At 50.8% G+C, this 21,554-nt stretch overlaps 1 protein-coding gene across 3 annotated transcripts; it reads left to right on the top strand.

The window, feature by feature from the left end:
- The first annotated feature begins 240 nt into the window (after positions 1 to 240).
- Positions 241 to 21,485, top strand: SHISA5 (shisa family member 5). Of its 3 annotated transcripts, none has more exons than XM_006928722.5 (6): positions 241 to 415; positions 2,768 to 2,924; positions 12,285 to 12,368; positions 19,673 to 19,788; positions 19,937 to 20,149; positions 20,266 to 21,485. In XM_006928722.5, exons 1-6 carry the CDS (start codon positions 352 to 354, stop codon positions 20,343 to 20,345), a joined length of 714 nt encoding a protein of 237 aa, XP_006928784.3. In that variant the 5' UTR covers positions 241 to 351; the 3' UTR covers positions 20,346 to 21,485. The 3 variants fall into 3 exon arrangements, with proteins under 3 accessions (XP_006928784.3, XP_006928783.3, XP_044905758.1); XM_006928721.5 differs by having other exon boundaries at positions 241 to 418; XM_045049823.1 differs by lacking the exons at positions 241 to 415; positions 2,768 to 2,924 and adding an exon at positions 8,539 to 8,576.
- The last annotated feature ends 69 nt before the right edge of the window (positions 21,486 to 21,554 follow it).

Genomic DNA, 21,554 nt, shown 5'->3' with positions numbered 1-21,554 from the left:
GAACTGGGGCTCGGGGTGGAGGGGGAGCGGGGCAGGGAGCAGAAAGTATCCCGTGCACAGAAGTCAACGTCGGTGGTCTCCAGGCGCCTGTCAGCGTCCTAAACGGCCCCGGGCCATAGTTTTTGCTTGGCCCCCGGACATGGGCCTGGCCGGCAGGCTGGGAGGGGCGTCCTCTCCCCTTCCCTCGCCTCGCCCTCCTCCCCTCCGCTCCCTCCTCCGGGCGGGGCTCCCGGAACAGGCCGCCAGGGCGGGGCGAGGAAGCGGTGGCCGCACGGGTCGCTGAGGCTGCGGCTGCACCTCGACCCCTGTTTCTTCTGTCCGTCTGTTCTTCTGTCCGTCCGCCACCCAGCTATGGCTGCGCGTGTCCCCACGCCACGGATCCTCCTGCTGCTGCTGCTGCTCCCGCCGCCTCCAGGTGGTGAGCCTTTGGGGGTGGGGGGAGTTTGTCCCGGGCGGGGACAGTGTGTAGGGGAGCGGGGCAGCCACGTCCGTGCGCCCCTGGCGTGAGCCCAGGCAACACCATCCCCACAGTGTCTCGCACCCCATTAACCGCGAGGCAGTCAGCTAACCCTCAGGACTGACCTGACCTCCACCGCAGCACCCCTCCCAGTCTGAACTGACACTGCCCAGACCCTAGGAAGTTGCCACCATTGCTCTGCCCGGGAATGGTGGTGGTGGTGGTGGGGTCTGTGCTCCCTCACGTGTTACAAGGGATTGGGTCCCCAGGGGCTGGGGTGGGAGTCCCCGCCAGTCCTTAGCCTAGGGTGGTGGCAGCAGGGAGGCCTGGCCCCTCCATCAGAGGCTTTCCCTTGGGCTCTGTTTACTGGGTGGAAGCCCCTGCCCGGTTGAGGCCGGTCTCCCCGGGGTTGGAAGAAACATCACTGTGTGTGTGTTGACGGTAGACAGATGATTCACAGGCGGAGGAGGCCAGGCTGGGGGCCTTTTAGGGGTAGGAATTGGAACAACCCCTTGCCCAGCCAGAGGAAGCGGATGATCCCTCTGGGGTGAGTGGCTTCCTCCAGGAGAAGGGCTTTATTTCCTGGGGGCTGAGATGAATGTGGGGACCTGGGGTGGGAAAGTGAGAAGATGGAGCCCAGTTCCCTGGTCCAGTGAGATCCGGGAAACCTCCTCCACTGGGAAGTGTCTGGGGCCCAAAAGAGCATTTGTGTCATGGGCTCTTGGCCCAGACAGCGTCGGCGTTGTGTCTTCAGTCCCAGCTTGGAGGCTGGGCCGTGACTGTAAAGGCTGTAAAGACCCTGCTGGAGGTGGCTCACCCGAGTAACCCAGGAGCATGGGCCATGCTGACCATACCTACTATCCTACCTACTACCAGGGTGAGCCTGGTAGTGGTCAGCTCCTCTGGCCTGCAGCTTTGCCCAGAGCAGAGTTCTGCCTGAACCTGCCAAGAGCAGAGCACCCCTCCCCCGCCCCCATCCCATTCCTAGTTATCTCTTCTCAGGGAGGCCACTCAGTGCCTCTTTCTGTGGGCCTTGCTCTGTACATGGTCTCCAGACACTGCACGCTGCCCCGGGGCCCTGGCCACTCTGGGTCTCTGGGTTCCAGGTGCTGTGTCAGCACTGTTTCCAGGTGAAGTAGCCACACTTCATGGTTTATCAGCTACCATAGTCATCTGGGCCTTACTGGATTGGGTGTTCTAAGTGGGGGTCTGCCCAGGCACGATCCGGGACTGCCCCCTCCTGCTGGTGGGCACTAGGTCTCTGCTAACATAGCCTCAGGATGCATGGGAACATTTGGCTGTAGCATCTTCCTGGAAGTTTGCAAGGCTTGTGGTCTCTCAAAGCCCTGGTCACTTCCCACACTTGTCAGCCAGGTCCTCTCAGCATGGCCTGGTACAGTGAAGTGTTGTCTATACCCCAGCCTGGGGGAATATCCTTAGATCCCAGTTTTGCCTGGGAGCCTTGTAATGGTTCTGGGACTCCTAGTGGTGCCTCTGCCTCGGAGCCCTGGCCACTGAGGGCATAAACATTTTCTAGGCACCCGCTGCAGCCCTAGCCCAGGGCTAATTGTTTCACAGACTCTTATATGGTGGGTGTAACTGTAGCCAATGGGGAGTTGGTCTGGAGACAGCCTGTCGTGTGGTCTGTGAGGGCCAGGCCCCTGCAGTCCAGTGTCTAGCAGGGGCCCAGGCCCAGGTGAGGAGAGGGAATAAGGATTGAGAACTAGTTGGTCCAGTGCCTGGGCCCCAGCAGCTAGTTGGGGGTATTACTGTTCAGCTCTGTGATTGCTGGGCTTGGGCAGTTTCTGGAGGAGGGGGCCTGGAGTGAGGCCTTGTAGGATGAGTAGATTTGAAGGTGGGGAATGGGAAGCAGGCGTGAAGAATATAGGCAGAATGTGGGTAGAGTTGGAAAGCTGGGGTGACCGTCAAGGCCTTTTGCAGTCCAAACCCTGTTTTGTGGACTCTGGACTTGATCCTGAGGCAGTAGAGACCAGGGATGGTCCGAGAGCAGGAAGTAGCCCAGTCAAACTCCCACTTAGAAAGGTCAATCCCTCCCCCACCAGGTCAATCTCCTGGTGGGGGAGGGAAGGGGGCTGGTTAGGTGCTCTGCTGTGGGACAGGGAAGAGGGCAAGGCTGACGGGGGCTTCGGCTAGAGGTGGCCAATGACTAGGATGGTTCACAGATGGCCCAGATGCTTGTGCCTGCTGGCAGTGCTGGGAAAGGGGCTGTGCTAGCCAGGACATGGCTGAGATCTGGCATGAGGCCTGGCCCTGTGGCCACAGATTAATAAGTGTGTTTCTCTGCTCCAGTCCACAGTGAAGTGTGTGTGGCTTCCCGTGGACGCATCCTCTTCCCTGAGTCCTGTCCTGATTTCTGCTGTGGCACCTGTTACAAACAATACTGCTGCTCTGATGTGCTGAAGAAATTTGTGTGGGATGAGGAAAAGTGTTCTGTGCCTGAGGCCAGGTGGGTGCCTGGTGGTCGCAGGGGGGGAGGCCTGAGCCTGCCCCGAGCAGGAGTGTACATGAAAGGGAAATAGCCTTGCCCCTCCGGCCTCTCAGCCCCCTCGAGGTGGTAGAGCACTGGACCAGGGGTGGGGGTGGGGGTGGGGGTGGGGTGCCCCTGTTCTGGGCTGAGCTCCCCAGAGCCTGCTCACTTAGCCCCTTGCCCCTTTCCCTGCGACCCTAGAGGACTGCAGCTCACCCACCTCACTCAGCCTTGGGCTGAGCAGGTTTCTCGGGGCTGGTGGCCTCAGCTGGCCCTGTGGCTCACCCCGGGTATGTACCTGGATGTGTACCTGTACCAGCAAGGTGCATGCCTTGGTGTGAGTGTACCCCACAGCTCGTGCATGCACCTGGTGGAGGATTGTATGTGATTTGTGTAGGTATCATCCTGTGGGCCCTGGAAGGCACGTCGCACTGTGCCGTGCCTGTGTCCTCTTGGTCTGGCCCCTGGATTTGCATTGCATCTCGGTTTAGGCTGTTTCATGGGCTGGTCCCAAGGTCTCCCTTTGCCACATCTGTGTTTTGTGTTTGGTCGCGGGTATAGAAATGGTTGAGATGGTCAAACTTCTCAGCTCATGGCAGGTTGATTATCATCAGTTTGGGCAAGACCAGCCCCTGTCATCTTACATATTTACTTTAATCTCACATGACCATTCCATTTCCCTCTCACTCCATAGGCTACCAGTGTGTATGTCCTTTTCATGGTTTGGGTTTTATTTATTTATTTATAAATTTTAAATTAAATTAAATTAAATTTTTAATTTATTTTTTATTTTTAAAAGTTTATTCATTTATTTGTATTTTTATTTTTTTATGTTTTTTTAATTAAAAAATTTTTTTTAATGTTTATTTACTCTTGGAGAGAGAGAGAGAGAGAGAACGTGAGTGGGGAGGGGCAGAGAGAGAGGGAGACACAGAATCCGAAGCAGGTTCCAGGCTCTGAGCTGTCAGCATAGAGCCCGATGCGGGGCTTGAACTCACAATCTGTGAGATCATGACCTGAGTGAAGTTGGTTGCCCAACCGACTGAGCCACCCAGGCACCCCACGTTTATTTATTTTTGAGAGAGACCGAGTGCATGCACGTGCACACTTGCGCAAGTGGGGGAGGGTCAGAGAGAGACAGGGACAGTGGATCAGAAGGGGGCTCTGGCCGACAGCAAAGAGCCCGACATGGGACTTGAACTCACAAACCTTGAGATCATTACCTGAGCTGAAGTCGGACCTTTGACGAGCCACCCAGGTGCCCCTATGTATTTAAAAAAAATTTTTTTTATGTTTATTTATTTTTGAGAGAAAGAGTGAGAGAGACAGAGTGCAAGCAGGGGAGGGGCAGAGAAAGAGAGGGAGACACAGAATCCAAAGCAGGCTCCCAAGCTCTTAGCTGTCAGCACGGAGCCTGACACAGGGCTCGAACCCACCAACCATGAGATCATGACCTGAACCGAAGTCGGAGCTTAACCTTAACTGACTGAGCCACTCAGGGGCTGAGCCCCTGAGCCACTGAGCCCCTCCCACCCATTTGTTTTTAAGTTTATTTATTTATTTTGAGAGAGAGAGAGCGCGTGCGTGCCTGTGTGCATGTGCATGTGTGTGCCAGCGTGGAAGGGGCAGAGAGAGGGAAACAGAGGACCCAAAACAGGCTCTGTGCTGACAGCAGAAAGCCTGATGAGGGCTCAAATTCACAAATTGTGCGATCATGACCTGAGTCAAAGTCACATGCTTTAAATGACTGAGCTACCCAGACGCCCCTATTTTTTTAAATTTTATTTGAGAGCGAGAGAGTACAAGTGGGAGAGAGGGGCAGAGAGCCACTTTGTGCTTTGCAAAATGTACATTGTTTTGTGGGTACAATGAACTCTTTTACCTTTTGCATTCAGCACAGCGTCTGTAAGACCCATCCATGTTGCATTGTGTACATCTGGCCTGTGCCCACCCCTGTGGTGTCGTTCTCTTTGGTCTGAGTCCTAAGCTTGCTATCCTAGATAATTGTGATGGGCATCCTCCTGTACTTCCTATCTCCTTTTATGGAACCATGTGAGGATTTTTTGGAAGTGTGCATGGGAGCAAATTGCCAGGTTAGTGAGATGTATGTAATTACTGACTAAGAAAGTGCTCTTGGGAATGGCGACACCAGGCTGCATACACTGCCAGCCACACCTGAAGATTACTTCCAACCTTTTGGTGTCCTTACATTTATGCATGTGTCTTTTTTAAAGAAATCCATTCCAGTAATTTTTTAAAATACAGGAGCATTTCATTTAAATTTAGTGTAATATTGTACTGGCACTATATTTGCCATTTTATTTTGTGCTTTTTATTGGTCTCTCTCCTATTCATTCCGTACTTCTTTCTTTTTAACTTGCCATATTGTTTTGGTTTGTTTTTATTCCATTTTTTTCTTCTACTGTTTATTTATTTTATACTCTGTATTGCTTTTGCTCCTTCTTGCCTCATTGCACAGGCTGGGACCTCCAGTGCAATGTTAAATAGAAGTGATGAGAGCAGATATCTCTTTCTGGGTCTCAATTTAGGGAGAAAACATTCAGTATTAAGTATGATGCTAGCTGTAGCTTTTTCATTGGTGCCTCTTATCAGAATGAGGAAGTTGCTTTCTATTTCTAGTTTGCTTGGACTTTTAGTCATGAAGGGATCTTGAATTTTGTCAAATAGTTTTCCTGCATCTGTACTTTCTCCTAGGTAATTACTCTTTTTTAAAAAAAAAATCTTTTAAGTTCTTTTATTTATTTTGAGAGAGAGAGAGAGAGAGAGAGAGAGAGAGAGAGAGAGAGAGAGAGATTGTACAAGTGGGAGAGGGACAGAGAGAGAGAAGGAGACACAGAATTCAAAGTAGGCTCCAGGCTCTGAGCTGTCAGCATAGAGCCCCACATGGGGCTTGAACCCACAAACTGTGGGATCATGATCTGAACCAAAGTCGGATGCTTAACCAACTGAGCCATCCAGGTGCCTCAGTCTTTTTCATAGTACTGTAAGTAGTATAGTTTAAAATTCTCATTATGTATTGATACAGAGAAAGGTAATAAATTTTAATAAATTGACCTTGTATCCAGAGACTTTACTAAATTTACTTATTAATTTGAGTGATTTTAATTGAAATTTCTTTAGAATTTTCTACAAAAATAGTCACATCATGTGCAATTAATGTCTTATTTTTTCCATTCCAGTTCTTATAATTAATTTTTCTTGTTTTATTACACTGGCTAGGATCTCCAGTACAATGATGATTGAAAGTGGTGATAGGTAGCATTCTTGTTTCTGGTTCCAGAGGGAAGGCTTTCATCATTTCCTGGTTAAAAAATGTTTGCTGTAGTTTTGTATGTGTGTGGTTTTTAATGTTTATTTATTTTTGAGAAGAGAGAGTGTTAGTGGGGGAGGGGCAGAGCTGGGGGTGGGGGGGTGGCGGGAAGTTGGGGAACAGAAGATCTGAAGCAGCCTCTCTGCTGACAGCAACGAGCCTGACGCGAGGCTCAAACTCACAAACTGCGAGATCATGACCTGAGCCAAAGATGGATGCTCAACTGACTGAGCCACCCAGGTTCTCCTGCTGTAGTTTCTTTGTTTTTTTTTTTTTTAAGACACCTTTTATTAGACTAGGCTTCTGCTATTCTTCCCCCCGCCCCCGCTATTCTAATAGTGATATTAAGAACTCTTTTTCTTTTTTTCAACGTTTATTTATTTTTGGGACAGAGAGAGACAGAGCATAAATGGGGGAGGGGCAGAGAGAGAGGGAGACACAGAATCGGAAACAGGCTCCAGGCTCTGAGCCATCAGCCCAGAGCCCGATGCGGGGCTCGAACTCACGGACCACGAGATCATGACCTGAGCCAAAGTCGGACACTTAACCGACTGAGCCACCCAGGCACCCCGTTTATTTATTTTTGAGAGAGAGAAACAGAGTGTGAGTAGGGGAGGGGCAGAGAGAGAGGGAGACACAGAATCTAAAGCACAGAGCCTGGCGCGGGCTTGAACCCATGGACCTTGAGGTCATGACCTGAGCTGAAGTCAGACACCCAACCAATTGGGCCACCCAGGCAAATATTTGGTGCCATTTATTTATTTATTGTTTATTTTTTTAAGTTTTTTTTTTTTTAACATTTATTCATTTTTGAGAGACAGAGACAGAGCACAAACAGGGGAGGGACAGAAAGAGAGGGAGATACAGAATCGGAAGCATTCTCCAGGCTCTGAACTCTCTGCATGATGCGGGGTTTGAACCCAAGAACTGTGAGATCATGACCTGAGCTGAAGTCAGATGCTTAACCGACTGAGCCACCCAGGTGCCCCTCTTTGGTGCCTTTTAAAAGGAACATATTTCAGGGCGCCTGAGTGGCTCAGTTGGTTGAGCTTCTGACTTGGCTCAAGTCATGATCATGGTTCAGGAGTTCAAGTGCCACATCGGGCTCTGTGCTGATGGCTCAGAGCCTAGAGCCTGCTTTGCAGGTTCTGTGTCTCCCTCTCTCTCTGCCCCTCCCCTGTTCGTACTCTGTCTCTCTCTCCCTCAAAAATAAATAAAACATAAAAAAAAAAAAGGAACATATTTCTGGGGTGCCTGGCTGGCTCAGTTGGAGGAGCATGTGACTGTTGATCTTAGGGTCATGAGTTTGAGCCCCACGTTGGGGACAGAGATTATTTAAATAAATAAAAATTTCGAAGGAACATATTTCTTTTGGGTAAATATCTTGGAGTAAAATTGCTGAGTCATTGGTGCATGTGTTCAGCTTCCAGATACTGGCAGATACTTCCAGTTTTCTAACACTGTACCATTTACACTCTTTCCAGCCATGTATGAGAGTCCCAGTTTTCTATACATCCTCTCTAAACTTGGCATTGTAAGTCATTTTTAAAAATTGAGCTATAATCACATACAGCAAAATGCACAGGTCTGAATGTTTCAGTTTGATGAGTTTTAATAAATGTATACTTCTCACATATAATATCTCAGTCAAGATCTAGATCACTGCTATTGCCTAGGTTTTAATTTCAGTAATTTTGGTGAATGTGTGGTGATACCTCATTGTGTTGTTTTCTTTTAAGATTTAAGTCTTTTGAGATTTATTGTGACTCATTTTATGACCCAACCTATACTGTACTTGGTAAATGTTTCATATGAACCTGAAAAATGGTATATTCTGCAGTTGTTGGGTATAGTGCTTTATAAGTGTCAGGTCAAGTTGGTTGATAATAGTGTTTAGTTCTTTTCTGCCTTTTGGTTTTGTCTGCTTGCTTTATTGATTACTGGAGACCACAGATATGTTTGTTGTTTTAGTTTTGTCAATATTTGCTTCATGAGTTCTGATGCTTTGTTATTAGGTGCATACATATTTAGGGTTGGTTTGACTTTCTGATGAATTGTTCATCTTATATGTAATGTCCCTCTTTATCTCTTGTATAACCTCAAAGACAGTATTTTAATTGTTTTTGACAGTGAATATTTATTTATTTATTTCAATATGAAATTTATTGTCAAATTGGTTTCCATACAAGACAGTGAATATTTATTTACATTGATCCATATCTTTATCTTCTCGCTGCTTCTTATTGCGTCCTGCATCTTTAAGCCTCAACTGAGATCATGTTCCTTCTGCCTTCATGCAGGTATGCTGGTGTCAAATTGTCTTGGTTTTTGTTTCTCTGAAAATGTCATTATTTCACCTCCCTCCTCAAAGTATATTTTTCCTGGTTATAGATTTCTAGGTTGGCAGCTACTAACTTCTCTCAGCACTTTAAAGCTTTCATTCCATTCTTTTTTTTTTTTTTTTACGTTTATTTATTTTTTTAGCAATCTCTACACCCATCATGGGGATCAAACTTATGACCCTGAGGTCAAGAGTCATTGCATACTGGGGCACCTGGGTAGCTCAGTCGGTTAAGTGTCTGACTTTGGCTCAAGTCATGATCTCACAGTTTGTGAGTTAGAGCCCCGCATTGGGCTCTGTGCTGACAGCTCAGAGCCTGGAGCCTGCTTTGGATTCTGGGTCCCCCTCACTTTTCTCCCCCTCCCCCACTCACACTCTCCCTCTCTCTTTCAAAAATAAATAAACATTAAAAAAAAAACACTAAGAGTCATTGCATACCCTTCCGACTGAGCCAGGCAGGCACTCCATTCCATTGTCTTCTGTTGTCTATTATTTCTGTTGAGAAACCAGTTGACAGTTTAATAATTGCTCCTTTGCAAGCAATATGGTTTTTCTGACTACTTAAAAAAAAATTTTTTTTTTAATGTTTATTTTTGAGAGAGAGACAGAGGAGTGGCAGGACTGGGAGACAGAATCCGAAGCAGGCTCCAGGCTCCAAGTTGTCAGCACAGAGCCTGATGTGGGGCTTGAACCCATGAACTGCAAGATCATGACCTGAGCCAAAGTTGGACACTCAACCAACTGAGCCACCTAGGCGCCCCTGTTTATTTTTGAGAGAGAGAGAGAGAGAGAGAGAGAGAGAGACAGAGTACGAGCAGGGGAGGGACAGAGAGAGAGGAGACACAGAATCCGAAGCAGCTCCAGGCTCTGAGCTGTCAGCACATAGCCCAGCGTGGGGCTCAAACTCATGAACCATGAGATCATGACCTGAGCTGAAGTCAGACACTTAACCAACTGAGCCACCCAGGTGCCCCAATGATTGTTTATTTATTTTTTATTTTATTTTTTATATATATTTTTAAAGAAGCTAAGTATTTATTTATTTTTTAAAATTTTTTCTTAACATTTATTTTTGAGACAGAGAGAGACAAAGCATGAACGGGGGAGGGTCAGAGAGAGAGGGAGACACAGAATCTGAAACAGGCTCCAGGCTCTGAGCGGTCAGCACAGAGCCTGATGCGGGGCTTGAACTCACAGACTGCGAGATCATGACCTGAACCGAAGTCAAATGCTTAACCGACTGAGCCACCCAGGCGCCCCATTTATTTTTTATTTTTATTTATTTTTTAATTTTTTTAATGTTTATTTATTTTTGAGAGAGAGAAAGCATGAGCAGAGAGAGACAGAGACACAGAATCTGAGGCAGGCTCCAGGCTCCAAGCTGTCAGCACAGAGCCTGATGTGGGGCTCAGAGCCACGAACCAGGAGACCATGGCCTGAGCCAAAGTCAGTCAACCAACTGAGCCGCCCAGGTGCTCCTGTTTGTTTATTTTTGAGAGACAGAGACAGAGACAGAGACAGAGACAGACAAAGAGAGAGCGTGAGCAGGTGAGGGACAGAGAGAGAAGGAAACACAGAACCTGAAGCAGGCTCCAGGCTCTGAGCTGTCAGCACAGAGCCCAATGCAGGGCTCAAACCCACGAACCATGAGATCGTGACCTGAGTCAAAGTCGGACACTTAGCTGAGCCACCCACGTGTCCCTTTCTCTTTGGTCTTGTATTCATGTTGTCTAGTGTCCTAGTGTTTCTGAAAACTTTGTAATGTGTGCCTAACATTACATTTGCAAAATTGACTGTAGAAATTTGGAGCTCAGGACTTCTGAGGAGAAGTCTTGCTTTTGCAGGGACACGGCACTCTCAGACCACCTTGGCCTAACTGCAGAGGCCAAGAGGATTAGGAGCTCAGCTCTCTGCTCACTTTCTCCCTTATTCTTGGGGTGCAGCTTTTTAGGTCTCATCCCCAGTTGGTGGGAATCATCAGAGAATCATCGTCACTTGGTGGGCTCTGAGTCCAATCTCCATTCAGCCCCTCAGCTGCCCCTCTGAAGTTGGCTAGTGCCCCCGGGAGCAACAGGGCCTCAGATGCCGGGTTAGCTTCCCTGGGTCTCTCTTTCCAGCCTCCCACACACCAGCTTGGCATCCTCTGCTCTGTTATTGCTCACCAAAGCCTACATACTGATTCTTTTTTTTAAGTTTTATTTATTTGAGTAATCTCTATACCCGACCCGGGGCTTGAACCCATGACCTGGAGATCAAGAGTTGCGTGCTTTTTTGACTGAGCCAGCCAGGAGCCTTTGCTCTCTGACTTTTTAAAAGTATTTTCTCCTCAGCTTCAGTTTTCCTTCAAATTTAGGGTGTAGTTTTTCCTCATGCTTTTGAATTTTGTTCTACATTTAATTTTGGAAAGTTTCAATATATACAAAAACAAGAGAATAATAACTCCACATCCATGACCTGCTTCCATAGTTACCCACACTCTGACCATACACTTTCCACCACTTTTTTTCCTCATTAATTAATTAATTAATTAATTTTTTAACGTTTATTCCTTTTTTGATAGAGACAGAGTGCGAGTGGGGGAGGGGCAGAGAGAGAGGGAGACACAGAATCCGAAGCAGGCTCCAGGCTCTGAACTGTCAGCACAGAGCCCGACGCGGGGCTCGAACTCACGGACTGTGAGATCATGACCTGAGCTGAAGTTGGATGCTCAACCAACTGAGCCATCCAGGTGCCCCTTTTCCTCATTATTTTAAAACAAAATAAAAATTAAACCATCATAAAAATTTCTCCTCAAATGTTAGTTTTTATCTATACAAATGAGTCCTTTGTAAAGAAATATAATCACTGTATCAATAGTACATTTAGCACAATTAACAGTAATTCATTAATAATTTTCTTAAAAAATTTTTTTTGTTTATTTTGAGAGAGACAGAGCACGAGCAGGGGAGGGGCAGAGAGAGAGGGAGAGAGAGAATCACAAGTAAGCTCCACACTGTCAGTGCAGATCCTGACGCAGGGCTCAAACTCACGAAACTGTGAGATGGTGACCTGAGCCGAAATCGGGAGTTGGACGCTTTACCGAGCCCCTACCATTTCTTTTTTAACTTTGTGACATGGTAATCTTCCTTTGCTGATTTCCAGCTTAGTAGCATTGTGGTTCGAAAAGATACTTTGTATGATACCAATCTTTTCAAATCTATTGAGCCTGCCAGGCCTTACCTGTGGTCTGTACTGGAGAATGTTTCCATGTGCACTTGAGAAAAACGTGTGGGGGCGCCTGGGTGGCTCAGTCAGTTAAGCGTCAGGTTATGATCTCATGGTTGATGGGTTTGAGCCCTGTGTCAGGCTCTGTGCTGACAACTCAGAGCCTGGAGCCTGCTTCAGATTCTGTCTCCCTCTCTCTCTGCCTCTCTCTCTCTCTCTCTCTGTCTCAAAAATAAAATAAACATTAAAAAAATTAAAAAAAAAAAAAAAGAAGAATGTGTGGCATTCTAGCCTGAGATCCTGGTGTGTGTGATAGTCATGCTCAGGAGGCCATTAGGGCTACTCGCTGGCCCCGTACAGGACTGGCTTTCGTGCATGTTGTGTGTGTGCACTAAGGTAGCATTTGTTCCTGGTATGCTGGGTGGGGCTTGGATGTATTAACTGTGAGTTTTCCTCTTTGCAGCGTGTCCACTGATATAGAGCCACTGGAGCAGCTAGGCTCGGCGCTGAGGTTCCGTTCCAGCTTGGACAGCGACCCCATGTCAGGGTAAATAAAACCTGCAGGCTGCGTGCATCTTCCTGGCCAAGATGACAAGGGGCTTAGCGGGCTAGAGTGAGGGCTGGGGGGACTGGGATGCCGCAGAGTCATTGTAGTGACTAGCCCCAGAGACTGACCACCAGGTCCCTTGCTCCTCATGTTGGAAAGTTGTGTCCTCAATCATCGTACTTAGGAATGGGAGGACTATGGTTGGCAGTTGAAAGGCCAAGGGTAGGGGTCCATGTTGACCTAGGTGATAGGGAGAGCATGATGGTGACGGTGGTGACAGGGATGGTGTAATCGTAACGGCGACGGGGCAATGGTGGTGACGCGGTGGGGCTTTGGTGGCGATGGTGATACAGTGATGGTGGTGATGGTCTCAGGGCAATGGTGGTGACGGGGCGACAGCGATGGGTGAAGAGGTGACAGGGTGATGGCGGTGGGCGATGGTGGTGCAGGTGCACAGTGGTGAGGTAATGATGGAGCGCGGTGAAGATGCTGGGACAACCGATGACACCCAGTCCCCGTGTCTGGGCTTGTGAGTTATGGTTGCTGTGTCAGGGCCCTTCTGTCAGGGGGCCAGGGAACAACCCAATCTTTGAAAGCTCAGTTCCCTCGGCCAGTTTCCTGCTATGTCTTGTTGCCACCACGACCAGGTGTTGTGACACACGTTTCATACAGATGGCGTAAGCGTGCAGCCACTGGTGCGTTTTCCTGGTGGGGACTGTTCCACGTGCCGCCTGCCCCTGCCCTGGTGGATCTAGAAGCCCCTTTTGGGAGAAGATCTGCCCAGGCCTGGTTGCCCCTTAGGAGGAAGAGACTTTGGGCTCAGGGCTTGCACGGGGGTCCAGGTGCTTGCCTGCCCCATCCTGCCCTGTGGACCTGGGTGGATGTGGAATCAGACGGGGCACCTGGGAGTGGGGAGGGGAGAAGTGCAGCCTGTGGTCCCCCCTCAGTGCCCAGGGCCCGGCCTCTGTACTCCCATCTGCTGGCTGATCCCGCCCCCTTGGCTGACTGGGGACTGACGCCTCGATGAGCCCCTCCCTCCACATCCAGGGAATGCCCTTCCACTGTTGAGTCCCAGAACTGTGGGCTTTCAGATGGCCCCACAGGATGTTCTGATGTCCAGCCAGTGTGGGCCGGGGGCAGCCCAGGGGTGGGCCTTGTCCTGAGGACAGCGGGCAGCATGGGGTTCTGGGCAGTGCTCGTCTGAATGGTGTTTTAGGAAGACCACTCTGGCTGCTCTATGGAGGGTGAAGGCAGCAGGCAGAGACGGGGTGGCGGGTGGCTAGTGGGAGGCAGCCATGGCTTCCCAGTCCAAGGTGTTGGGAGGCTAGAGGGGGACTGGCTTTGGTGGGGTGCTATGAGGCTGGAGACGGGCATTCAGCAGCTGCGCTAGGGAGGGGTGGGGGAAGCTGGTCTCTGTTGACAGGGCCAGAGGTCTGGCCCTGTGAGAGGATGTGGGACAAGGAGTGGGTTTGGGGTGAAGGGCTCAGGTTGGGTGGCAGGAGTGTGTTGAGGACTGAATCTGAGGGTCAGCAACGTTTCAAGAATGGCCTCAGGAGGAGCTGAGCAGGAGGGTTCAGAAAAGTGGGAGGAAAGAGGAAGACGCCCGGTCCGTGGGGTATTGAGAAATGTGGATGCCATACCACAGAGGCCATGGCACCTGTGGCAGGAGCCGTTCAGTGCAGTGGATTGAAGAGTGAGTTGGAAATGGGTAGGGTGAAGTGAGTGTAGACAGCTTCAGGGAGATATCTGGCTGTGAACCAGTGAGGAGTAAGACAGGAGTTGGAGGAGGAGTCAGGGTGAAGAAGGGCTTCTTCGGTGCTGGTGGAGACCTAGGCTGGGAAAGGGGACAGAGGGGACGCTGCAGAACAAGGTCCCTGAGGGGCATAGGAGGAATGACTGCTAGGGCTTGTGGCAGGCAGTTAGGGAGGTGACTGGGACGAGCCCAGGAGCACCTGTCGCTCCTTGAGGTGTGCACCAGTCACGGAACTGGTGAGCGGGGCCACATGCTGCAGCGTGCACACCACTGTGCCTGGTGGGGGTGCCTGTGCCTCCTGCCCTGCCTGTGCCCTTCATGCCTCCTGCCCCAGATGTGCTGCCCACTGAGAAGTGCTGACAGTAATGCTGTTGACTTGCCCCCACCCTGCTCTGCCCCGTCTCTTCTCTGCTTTCTTACCAGAGCCCCTGTGTCTCACATGACACCTGTCTTAATAAAGGTTTAGGGCTTGGGAAGCAGGTACCGAGCAGGTAAAAGGGCACGGTCACCGACACTTCTGTGAATGCCCTCAGGTGGCTGCCTGTCCATTCTCTCAGGTGGGCACCTGTGTGCTGCCCCCTCGGCCAAGGGTGCTGTTTATCCACTGGAGTGTGGGCTCCTTGGTGGGTCCGGCACCTACTGCCCAGACCATGGCTGGGAGCTCCAGGGAAGCCTCGATAGAAGGAAAAACCCCTTGTCTGCCTCTGTGAGTGACTCCTTGGGTTCCCCAAGAATGAGGCACCAGCTCAGAGCACAGGGACCCAGATGAGACTATTTCTGCCTGTCACAACCTGGATGGGTGATATCTTCCCTGAATGTGGCACTGTGCTCCCTATGGTGTGGCCATGTTATCCATGGGCCTGGAGTTGGCCCAAGTCTTCTGCCTGCTCCCCACCTTTGGTAGGTGAGCCCCATCCTGCCCTATTGAATGGTCAGTGGCTGTGTCCCTTTTTGGCTTGTTCCCTCCCCAAAGCTTCCTTGCTCCTCTGTCATGGTTCTTTTGGATCCTGATTTCATTGTCCCTTCCCAGTCCCTTGCTACTCATGGGATGGTCAGGCAGGATTGGCATGTTTTTAGGCACCTGACTGGTAGGATGCATGGCTTCAGACCCCAGGCAGGCTGCTGCTGACCCTCCATCCTGACTCCACTGTGACAGTTTGTGGGAAAGGCATACAGGTCCTTGAGGTGAGATGAGGCAATGGTGAACCTGTCCTGGCCCTCCCAGCATCCTTTCTGCAGCTCTCACACCCACTGTGTCATGGCCAGTCCCCTGCCTTGCCAGCGTCATGGTGAAAGTGCTGGTGTCCCTGCTCCAGAGATGGCCTTTCCCCAGTCTGAACATTGGGAGTCTTTGGCCTTCTGGGACCCCCTAGTTCAGCCCCACCTGCTCCCTGCCTGGGCTGGCTCTATTTTTTGAACTTGGCCTTTGGTGTCTTTGATCTGGGAGGTAGCCCCAACCTTGGGAATATCATTCCTTCCTCTCAGAGGCATGGTTCAACTGGAACTGTGGCCATTGGTACCACAGACCCCTGCCACACTGCAACCACCCCTCAAATATTACCCTTCCCCAGAACATCATGCCTTGCTGTCCTATGAGGTGCTGCCCCTGGGTCCCTGAGTGAGTTTTTCATTCATTAGATACTTATTGAACACTTATTGTATGCTAGTCACTGGAGTTACAGTGATGGCCCAAAACAGGTGCAGTCTGTACCTCTGTGAATCCATGGGCTGGAGGCAAGGTACATGTTAATCAAATGCTCACACTGAGTGTTTATAAACTGAGGTAGACAGGAAGTTCTTACCTGAACTTATCTGCATGGTCAGGGGAAGTGTTCCTGATGAAATAATATTTTGAGCTGAGTTCTGAAAGGTGAACAGAAATTAGTTACATGGGGGTGAGACAAAGAGAAGAGTGGACCAGGCAGGAGGCACTGCATGTGCAAAGGCCCTGAAGTAAGATACAGCATGGGGCTTTGCAAAGCTGAAAGGAAGGTGATGTGGCCAGAGCACAGAGAACAAGGTAAGGTGGGAGCCCCAGACCACACAAGTTTTATTTTATTTAGACTTTATTAATTAAAGATTAAAATTTGTCTTATTGTAAGTTTTACTATCTGGTGAGACAAATCCTAGATACCCCCCCTTTTTTGTAAACTATAATATATATACAGATAAGTACAAATAGATACACATAATTTATCTCTTTTTAATTTTTAAATTTTTTTAAGACTTTTTTTTTGGTGGGGGGGGGGCACCTGGCTGGCTGTCATTTCAGCATCCGGCCCTTAATTTCAGCTCAGGTCATGATCCCAGGATTGTGGGATCGAGCCCTGTGTTGGGCTCAGTGCAGAGCGTGGAGCCTCCTTAGGATTCATTCTCTCTCTCTCTCTCTCTCTCTCTCTCTCTCTCTCTCTCTCTGTCTCTCTCTCACCCCTTCTGCCCCTCTCCCCTGTCCACGCCCTCTCTCTCTAAAAGAAAATTTAGGGGTGCCGGGATGACTCAGTTAAGCATTCTACTTCAGCTCAGGTCATGGTCTCACCATTTGTGAGTTTGAGCCCCACATCAGGCTCTCTGCTGTCAGCATAGACCCTGCTTCAAATCCTCTGTCACCCTCCCTCTCTGCCCCTCCCCCACTTATGTTCTCTCTCTCTCCCTCTCTCTCTCTCAAAAAAAAAATTTTTTTAATGTTCATTTATTTTTGAGAGAGAGAGAGAGAGAGAGACAGAGTGCGAGTGGAGGAGTTGCAGAGAAAGAGGGAGACACAGAATCTGAGCTGTCAGCACAAAGCCCGATGTGTCGCTCGAACCCATGAGCCATGAGATCATGACCTGAGCTGAAGTTGGATGCTTGACCGACTGAGCCACCCAGGTGCCCCCAATTTTTTTTTAAATAAAATTTTAAAAAATATTTTATTTATTTATATCTATTAAAATATCTGAGCTTTTTTTTTTTTTTTAAAGTTCATTTAAGAGAAGAAACGTGCATGCATGAGCACGTGCAAACAGGGGCAGGGCAGAAAGGAGAGAGAGAATCCCAGGTAGGCTTCGTGCTGTCCGCATGGGGCCCTGGGCCGGGCTAAATCTCACAAACTGTGAGATTATGACCTGAGCCGAAATCAAGAGTCAGATTCTTCACCGACTAAGCCACCCAGGCACGCCAATTTTTTTACTTTTAAGTAATCTCTACACACAATGTGGAGCTCAAACTCACAACCCAAGATCAAGAGTCATGTGCTATACTGACTGAGCCAGCCAGGTGCCCCAGATACAGTTTAACAAGTAAATTATAAAGCGAATTCCTGTGTGATCCTGAGAGCTATAGGAGCCATAGCAGGCTTTTGAGCAGGAGTGACTTGATCAGACCTGGCAGGTTGGCCAGGGGCACTTGAGGAGGCACTTACATCATCCTGGCAAGGTAGGCTACTGGCTTGGAACATGTGCTGGTGGGAGAGGGGGTGCTGAGGGGATTCGTGTGTCATCCAGGAGGCCCTGGGGGTTGCTGGTGGGCCTAGATCACTGAAGGTACCCATCAAGGAGGACAGCTGGAACGGGGCTGGTGGGCTGAGTTGGGACCAAGCAGGAGTGTGGCTTGGGCACTCAGGGCATCTCAGATCCCATGGCAGCGTCTCGGCAGGAGGACGGGTGGATAGCCTTGGTGAGAGGCCAGGTCGGGGCACGTGAGGCTGGGGACACAGCTCTGGGAGGACCACCTGAACACTTGGCTTCCCTGCCTGCTCCTGGCCCCTCTGGTGCAGCTGGGCCTTGCTGTGTCTTTAAGAGCTCTGTGTTGCTCTTCCTGCCACTGACGTCAGGGATAGGGGAGGGCCAAGATCTGCTTTCCTTTTCCTCGAAAGGGGAGGAGATTGAAACTGAGTGGCCCATGATGGAAAGAGGGGAAGTCCAGGGCTCCTGGCTGCCCTGGAGTGAAGGCAGAGGCTAACATGGGGTGAGCTTGGGCGCCATACTGTGTGTGTGTGTGTGTGTGTGTGTGTGTGTGTGTGTGTGTGTTTCTTTCTCTCCATTCCTTGGGGGCAGCAGAGGGCCTGGGAGGAGCTTGTGAGTCAGGGGAAGGTGAGGGGCCGGCACAGTGGCCAGTGGTTCCTGCTTTGCAAATGCGGTTGTGTATTTTGGAGTCCAGAGCATGAAAGGTCTGTTCTTCACCTGTCCCTGGGCTGTGAGGGGCCCTGCTGAGGTGGTGCTGCCCCTCCAGACTGTGAGGGGCAGCTTCTCCCCCCAGGTCGGGGCAGGGCGGGGTGGAGCCACAGCCTTCCCCTGGGTCTTCAGTAGAGGCAGAGGCCCTAACGGCTCGCCAAGCTTCTTCCAAGTTTTATTTTTTAATTAAAAAAAATTGTTTTTGAAGTAATCTCCATGCCCAGTGTGCGGCTTGAGATCAAGAGTCTCATGCTCTACCAACTGAGCCAGTCAGGTGCCCCCTCCTTCCATGTTTTTTAATTTTTAATTTTAGAGAGAGAGAGAGTGCGAGTGGGGTAGAGGGGAGGGGACGGGGTGGGGTGGGGGGGAGAGAGAGAGAGAATCTGAACCAGGATCCATGCTCAGCATGGAGCCTGACATAAGGCTCGATCTCACAACCCTGGGATCGTAACCTGAGCTGAAGTCAGGAGTTGGACGCTCAACCGACTGAGCCACCCAGGCACCCTGCTCCTTCCATGTTTTAGGTGCAGTCAGCAAGCATGTACATTTTCTTAGAATAGAGCTTGGTCCCTTGGCACCTGTGGAGGAGAACAAGGGTCTCTGTCTGCCCTTGAAAGTCAATTTTAGTGACCTTCCTGCCCAAAACTCTTCTTTCTTAAAGCCCCTCCACTCTGTTGTGGTCCTTGCTGAGGGCCCGGCATCAGGCCCTTCCGGAAGGCGAGATTACCTCCAGCACGCCCATATCGTCTACCTGTTTCATTGTTCACCGGCCTGCAATACTGGCCAGAGTGCAGGAGCCCACCCACTGGTACAGTGCTTGGCATCCAGCAGCCTCACTGTCACTCCGGGAGGCCAGCAGCCCTACTCCGGGGCCAGTGCTGAGTCTGTGTTCTCTGCGTGCCTCTCCTCACGCTTCTGGCCACACTGGCCTCGGCTCTCCTGGAATTTCTCCCCATCTTTGTCCCTTGTGCTTCCACAGTCATTTTACCTTCAACATCTGCCTCCTGCACTGGGCTGTGGGCTTCCGGAGGCCAAGGGCGGGTCTGTCTCACCCACTGCTGAGTTTCTGGTTTGTGGCATGTGCCCGATAACCGTCTGCTGACTAGGCGGAGGTGGCCAAGACGGGTGTATGGTGGGGAGGCGCCGGAAGAACTCCCTGCCGTGCTCCTCGGGCGGGGCAAGAGGGGTAGACCTTGGGTGCTTTATACAGACTCTTAAGACAAACCCCATTTTACACGTGAGGAAACGGATTCTGAAAGAGGTTCAAGCTACACAACCTAGATGTTGCTCTGTGTCGCCCAGAGTCTCCTCTGGCAAGAGGGGTGCCCCTGGGAATGGTGGGGTGTGGACTGCTGTCCTGGGCAGGGGCGAGAGGCCCTGGGTCACGATCGGCTCTTTGGCAGGTTTGGGGCAACCGTAGCCATCGGCCTGACCATCTTTGTGCTCTCTGTCGTCACCGTCATCATCTGTTTCACCTGCTCCTGCTGCTATCTCTACAAGATGTGCCGCCGGCCACGTCGTAAGCACGCCCGCCCCCTCCCCACCCCGCCGTGACCCTTGGTGTATGGGGTGCAGACCCCAGGCGGCAAGGGGAGCTGAGCGGCGCCCTGGCTTGGTTAAGCCCGAGCGCGGGGTGGCAGTGGTCCTGACTGGGATTCTCTTTGCAGCGGTTGTGACCACCACCACGGCCACCACCGTGGTACACACCCCTTACCCTCAGCCTCCAAGTGTGCCGCCCAGCTACCCCGGACCGACGTACCAGGGCTATCACCCCATGCCCCCGCAGCCAGGGATGCCAGCGGCACCCTACCCGACACAGTACCCACCACCTTACCCCGCCCAGCCGTTGGGCCCCCCGGCTTACCATGAGACATTGGCCGGTGAGTACCAGCTCTGCCAGCTCTGACCCTTCCTGAACCCCCTAAATCTCCTGCCTCTGCCCCCTCACACTGCAGCCCCCGTGCTCATAACCAACCAGTGTCCTCTCTATTTTCAGGAGGTGCGGCCATGCCCTACCCTGCCACCCAGCCTCCTTACAATCCAGCCTACATGGACCCCCCGAAGGCAGCCCCCTGAGCATGTCCCTGCATCTGGGGCTGCCACCATGTGTGTGTACGTGTGTGTGCGCGCGCGTGTGAGACAGGGTACGCAGGCATGGTCCTTTTCTCCCCGTGCGTGGTGCGTGAGTCCTGTTTGTACACGAGACTTCTTGTGATGCTGACGTGGTGCGAAGCAGTCCTTGCCAGAGTTGCTGGGACCCTACTTTGTTCTCTTCCTCACTTGAAATCGTGCTCTTTTGAAATCTCAAACAAAATTCAAAGACTGGGGTGAGTTCTTTTCCATACCATCCCAGGGAGACCAGGTGGGGCTTGTGTCATGCTAGGATAGTACAGCTTTCCGTGGGCAGCGTGCATATATGTTCCAGTTTCGGTGGAGCGGCTAGCCACTGCTTGAGGCCATGGCCTGTTCCCCAGGGCGTGGGGGACTCTTCAGAGAACCAGAGCTATGATGCAGGCCTGTGGGTGAGGTTTGGGACCTGGCTAAGTTGGGTTTTAATCCTTTCAGCAGATGTCCCATAGTCCCCAGATCCTGTGCTGTGCCCAGTGGAGGGTGGGCAGCCTCCTGAGATCAAAACACTTCAGGCAGAGCCCCACCCGTCCCCGACCACTGTCTGACTGGATGGTCCCTGCATTCTTCCTGGCAGCGCCCAGAGGGCTACATCCACCCACAGTTCTGGCTGCCCTGGCTGGCCATGACCCCCATCACAGGTAGGCAGGGTAGCCTCTGTCCACCGGCACACTCAGGTGTCCTCCCTGCAGTGTTATTTCCTTTTTAGCCAAACATTTTGCCTGTTTTCTGTTTCAAAGTGTGTATGATAGTTGTTGTGAGGCTGAGACCCCTGAGTCCTGGAGGAAAACTGGCCCACAGTCTGACCTCTGATAGTCCCTGCTTCTCCCGTCACCAGCTTCAACAGAACATCCAGCTCCCAAACCCGAGTCCACAGTGTGTCTTGGCACCTGGGACACCTGGGCCAAGGGGCTGTCTGGACCAAAGGTGCGGGGGGCCTCGGTGGCTGCTCTGGCCCAGACACGAATACCTCGGTGTTCCCCGTTCCTCTGTTAATATCTCACCAGATCTGTCTTAGCTTTGTGCCTGTTGATGTGTTTGAGAGCTTAGGGTCTGCACCTTTGTTTATAATAAATGCAAACATTTGGGGCTGCTGCCTACTTTCTTCAGAGCCTTGGCTACTGGGACAGGGCATTAGGCCATGTACCATTTTCATCC

The sequence above is a fragment of the Felis catus genome, chromosome A2 (genome assembly GCF_018350175.1).
Source record: "Felis catus isolate Fca126 chromosome A2, F.catus_Fca126_mat1.0, whole genome shotgun sequence".
In the NCBI taxonomy this organism is placed as follows: Eukaryota; Metazoa; Chordata; class Mammalia; order Carnivora; family Felidae; genus Felis; species Felis catus.
The sequence above is the reverse complement of the archived record's forward strand: the minus strand, read 5'-3'. Positions and strand labels throughout refer to the sequence as shown.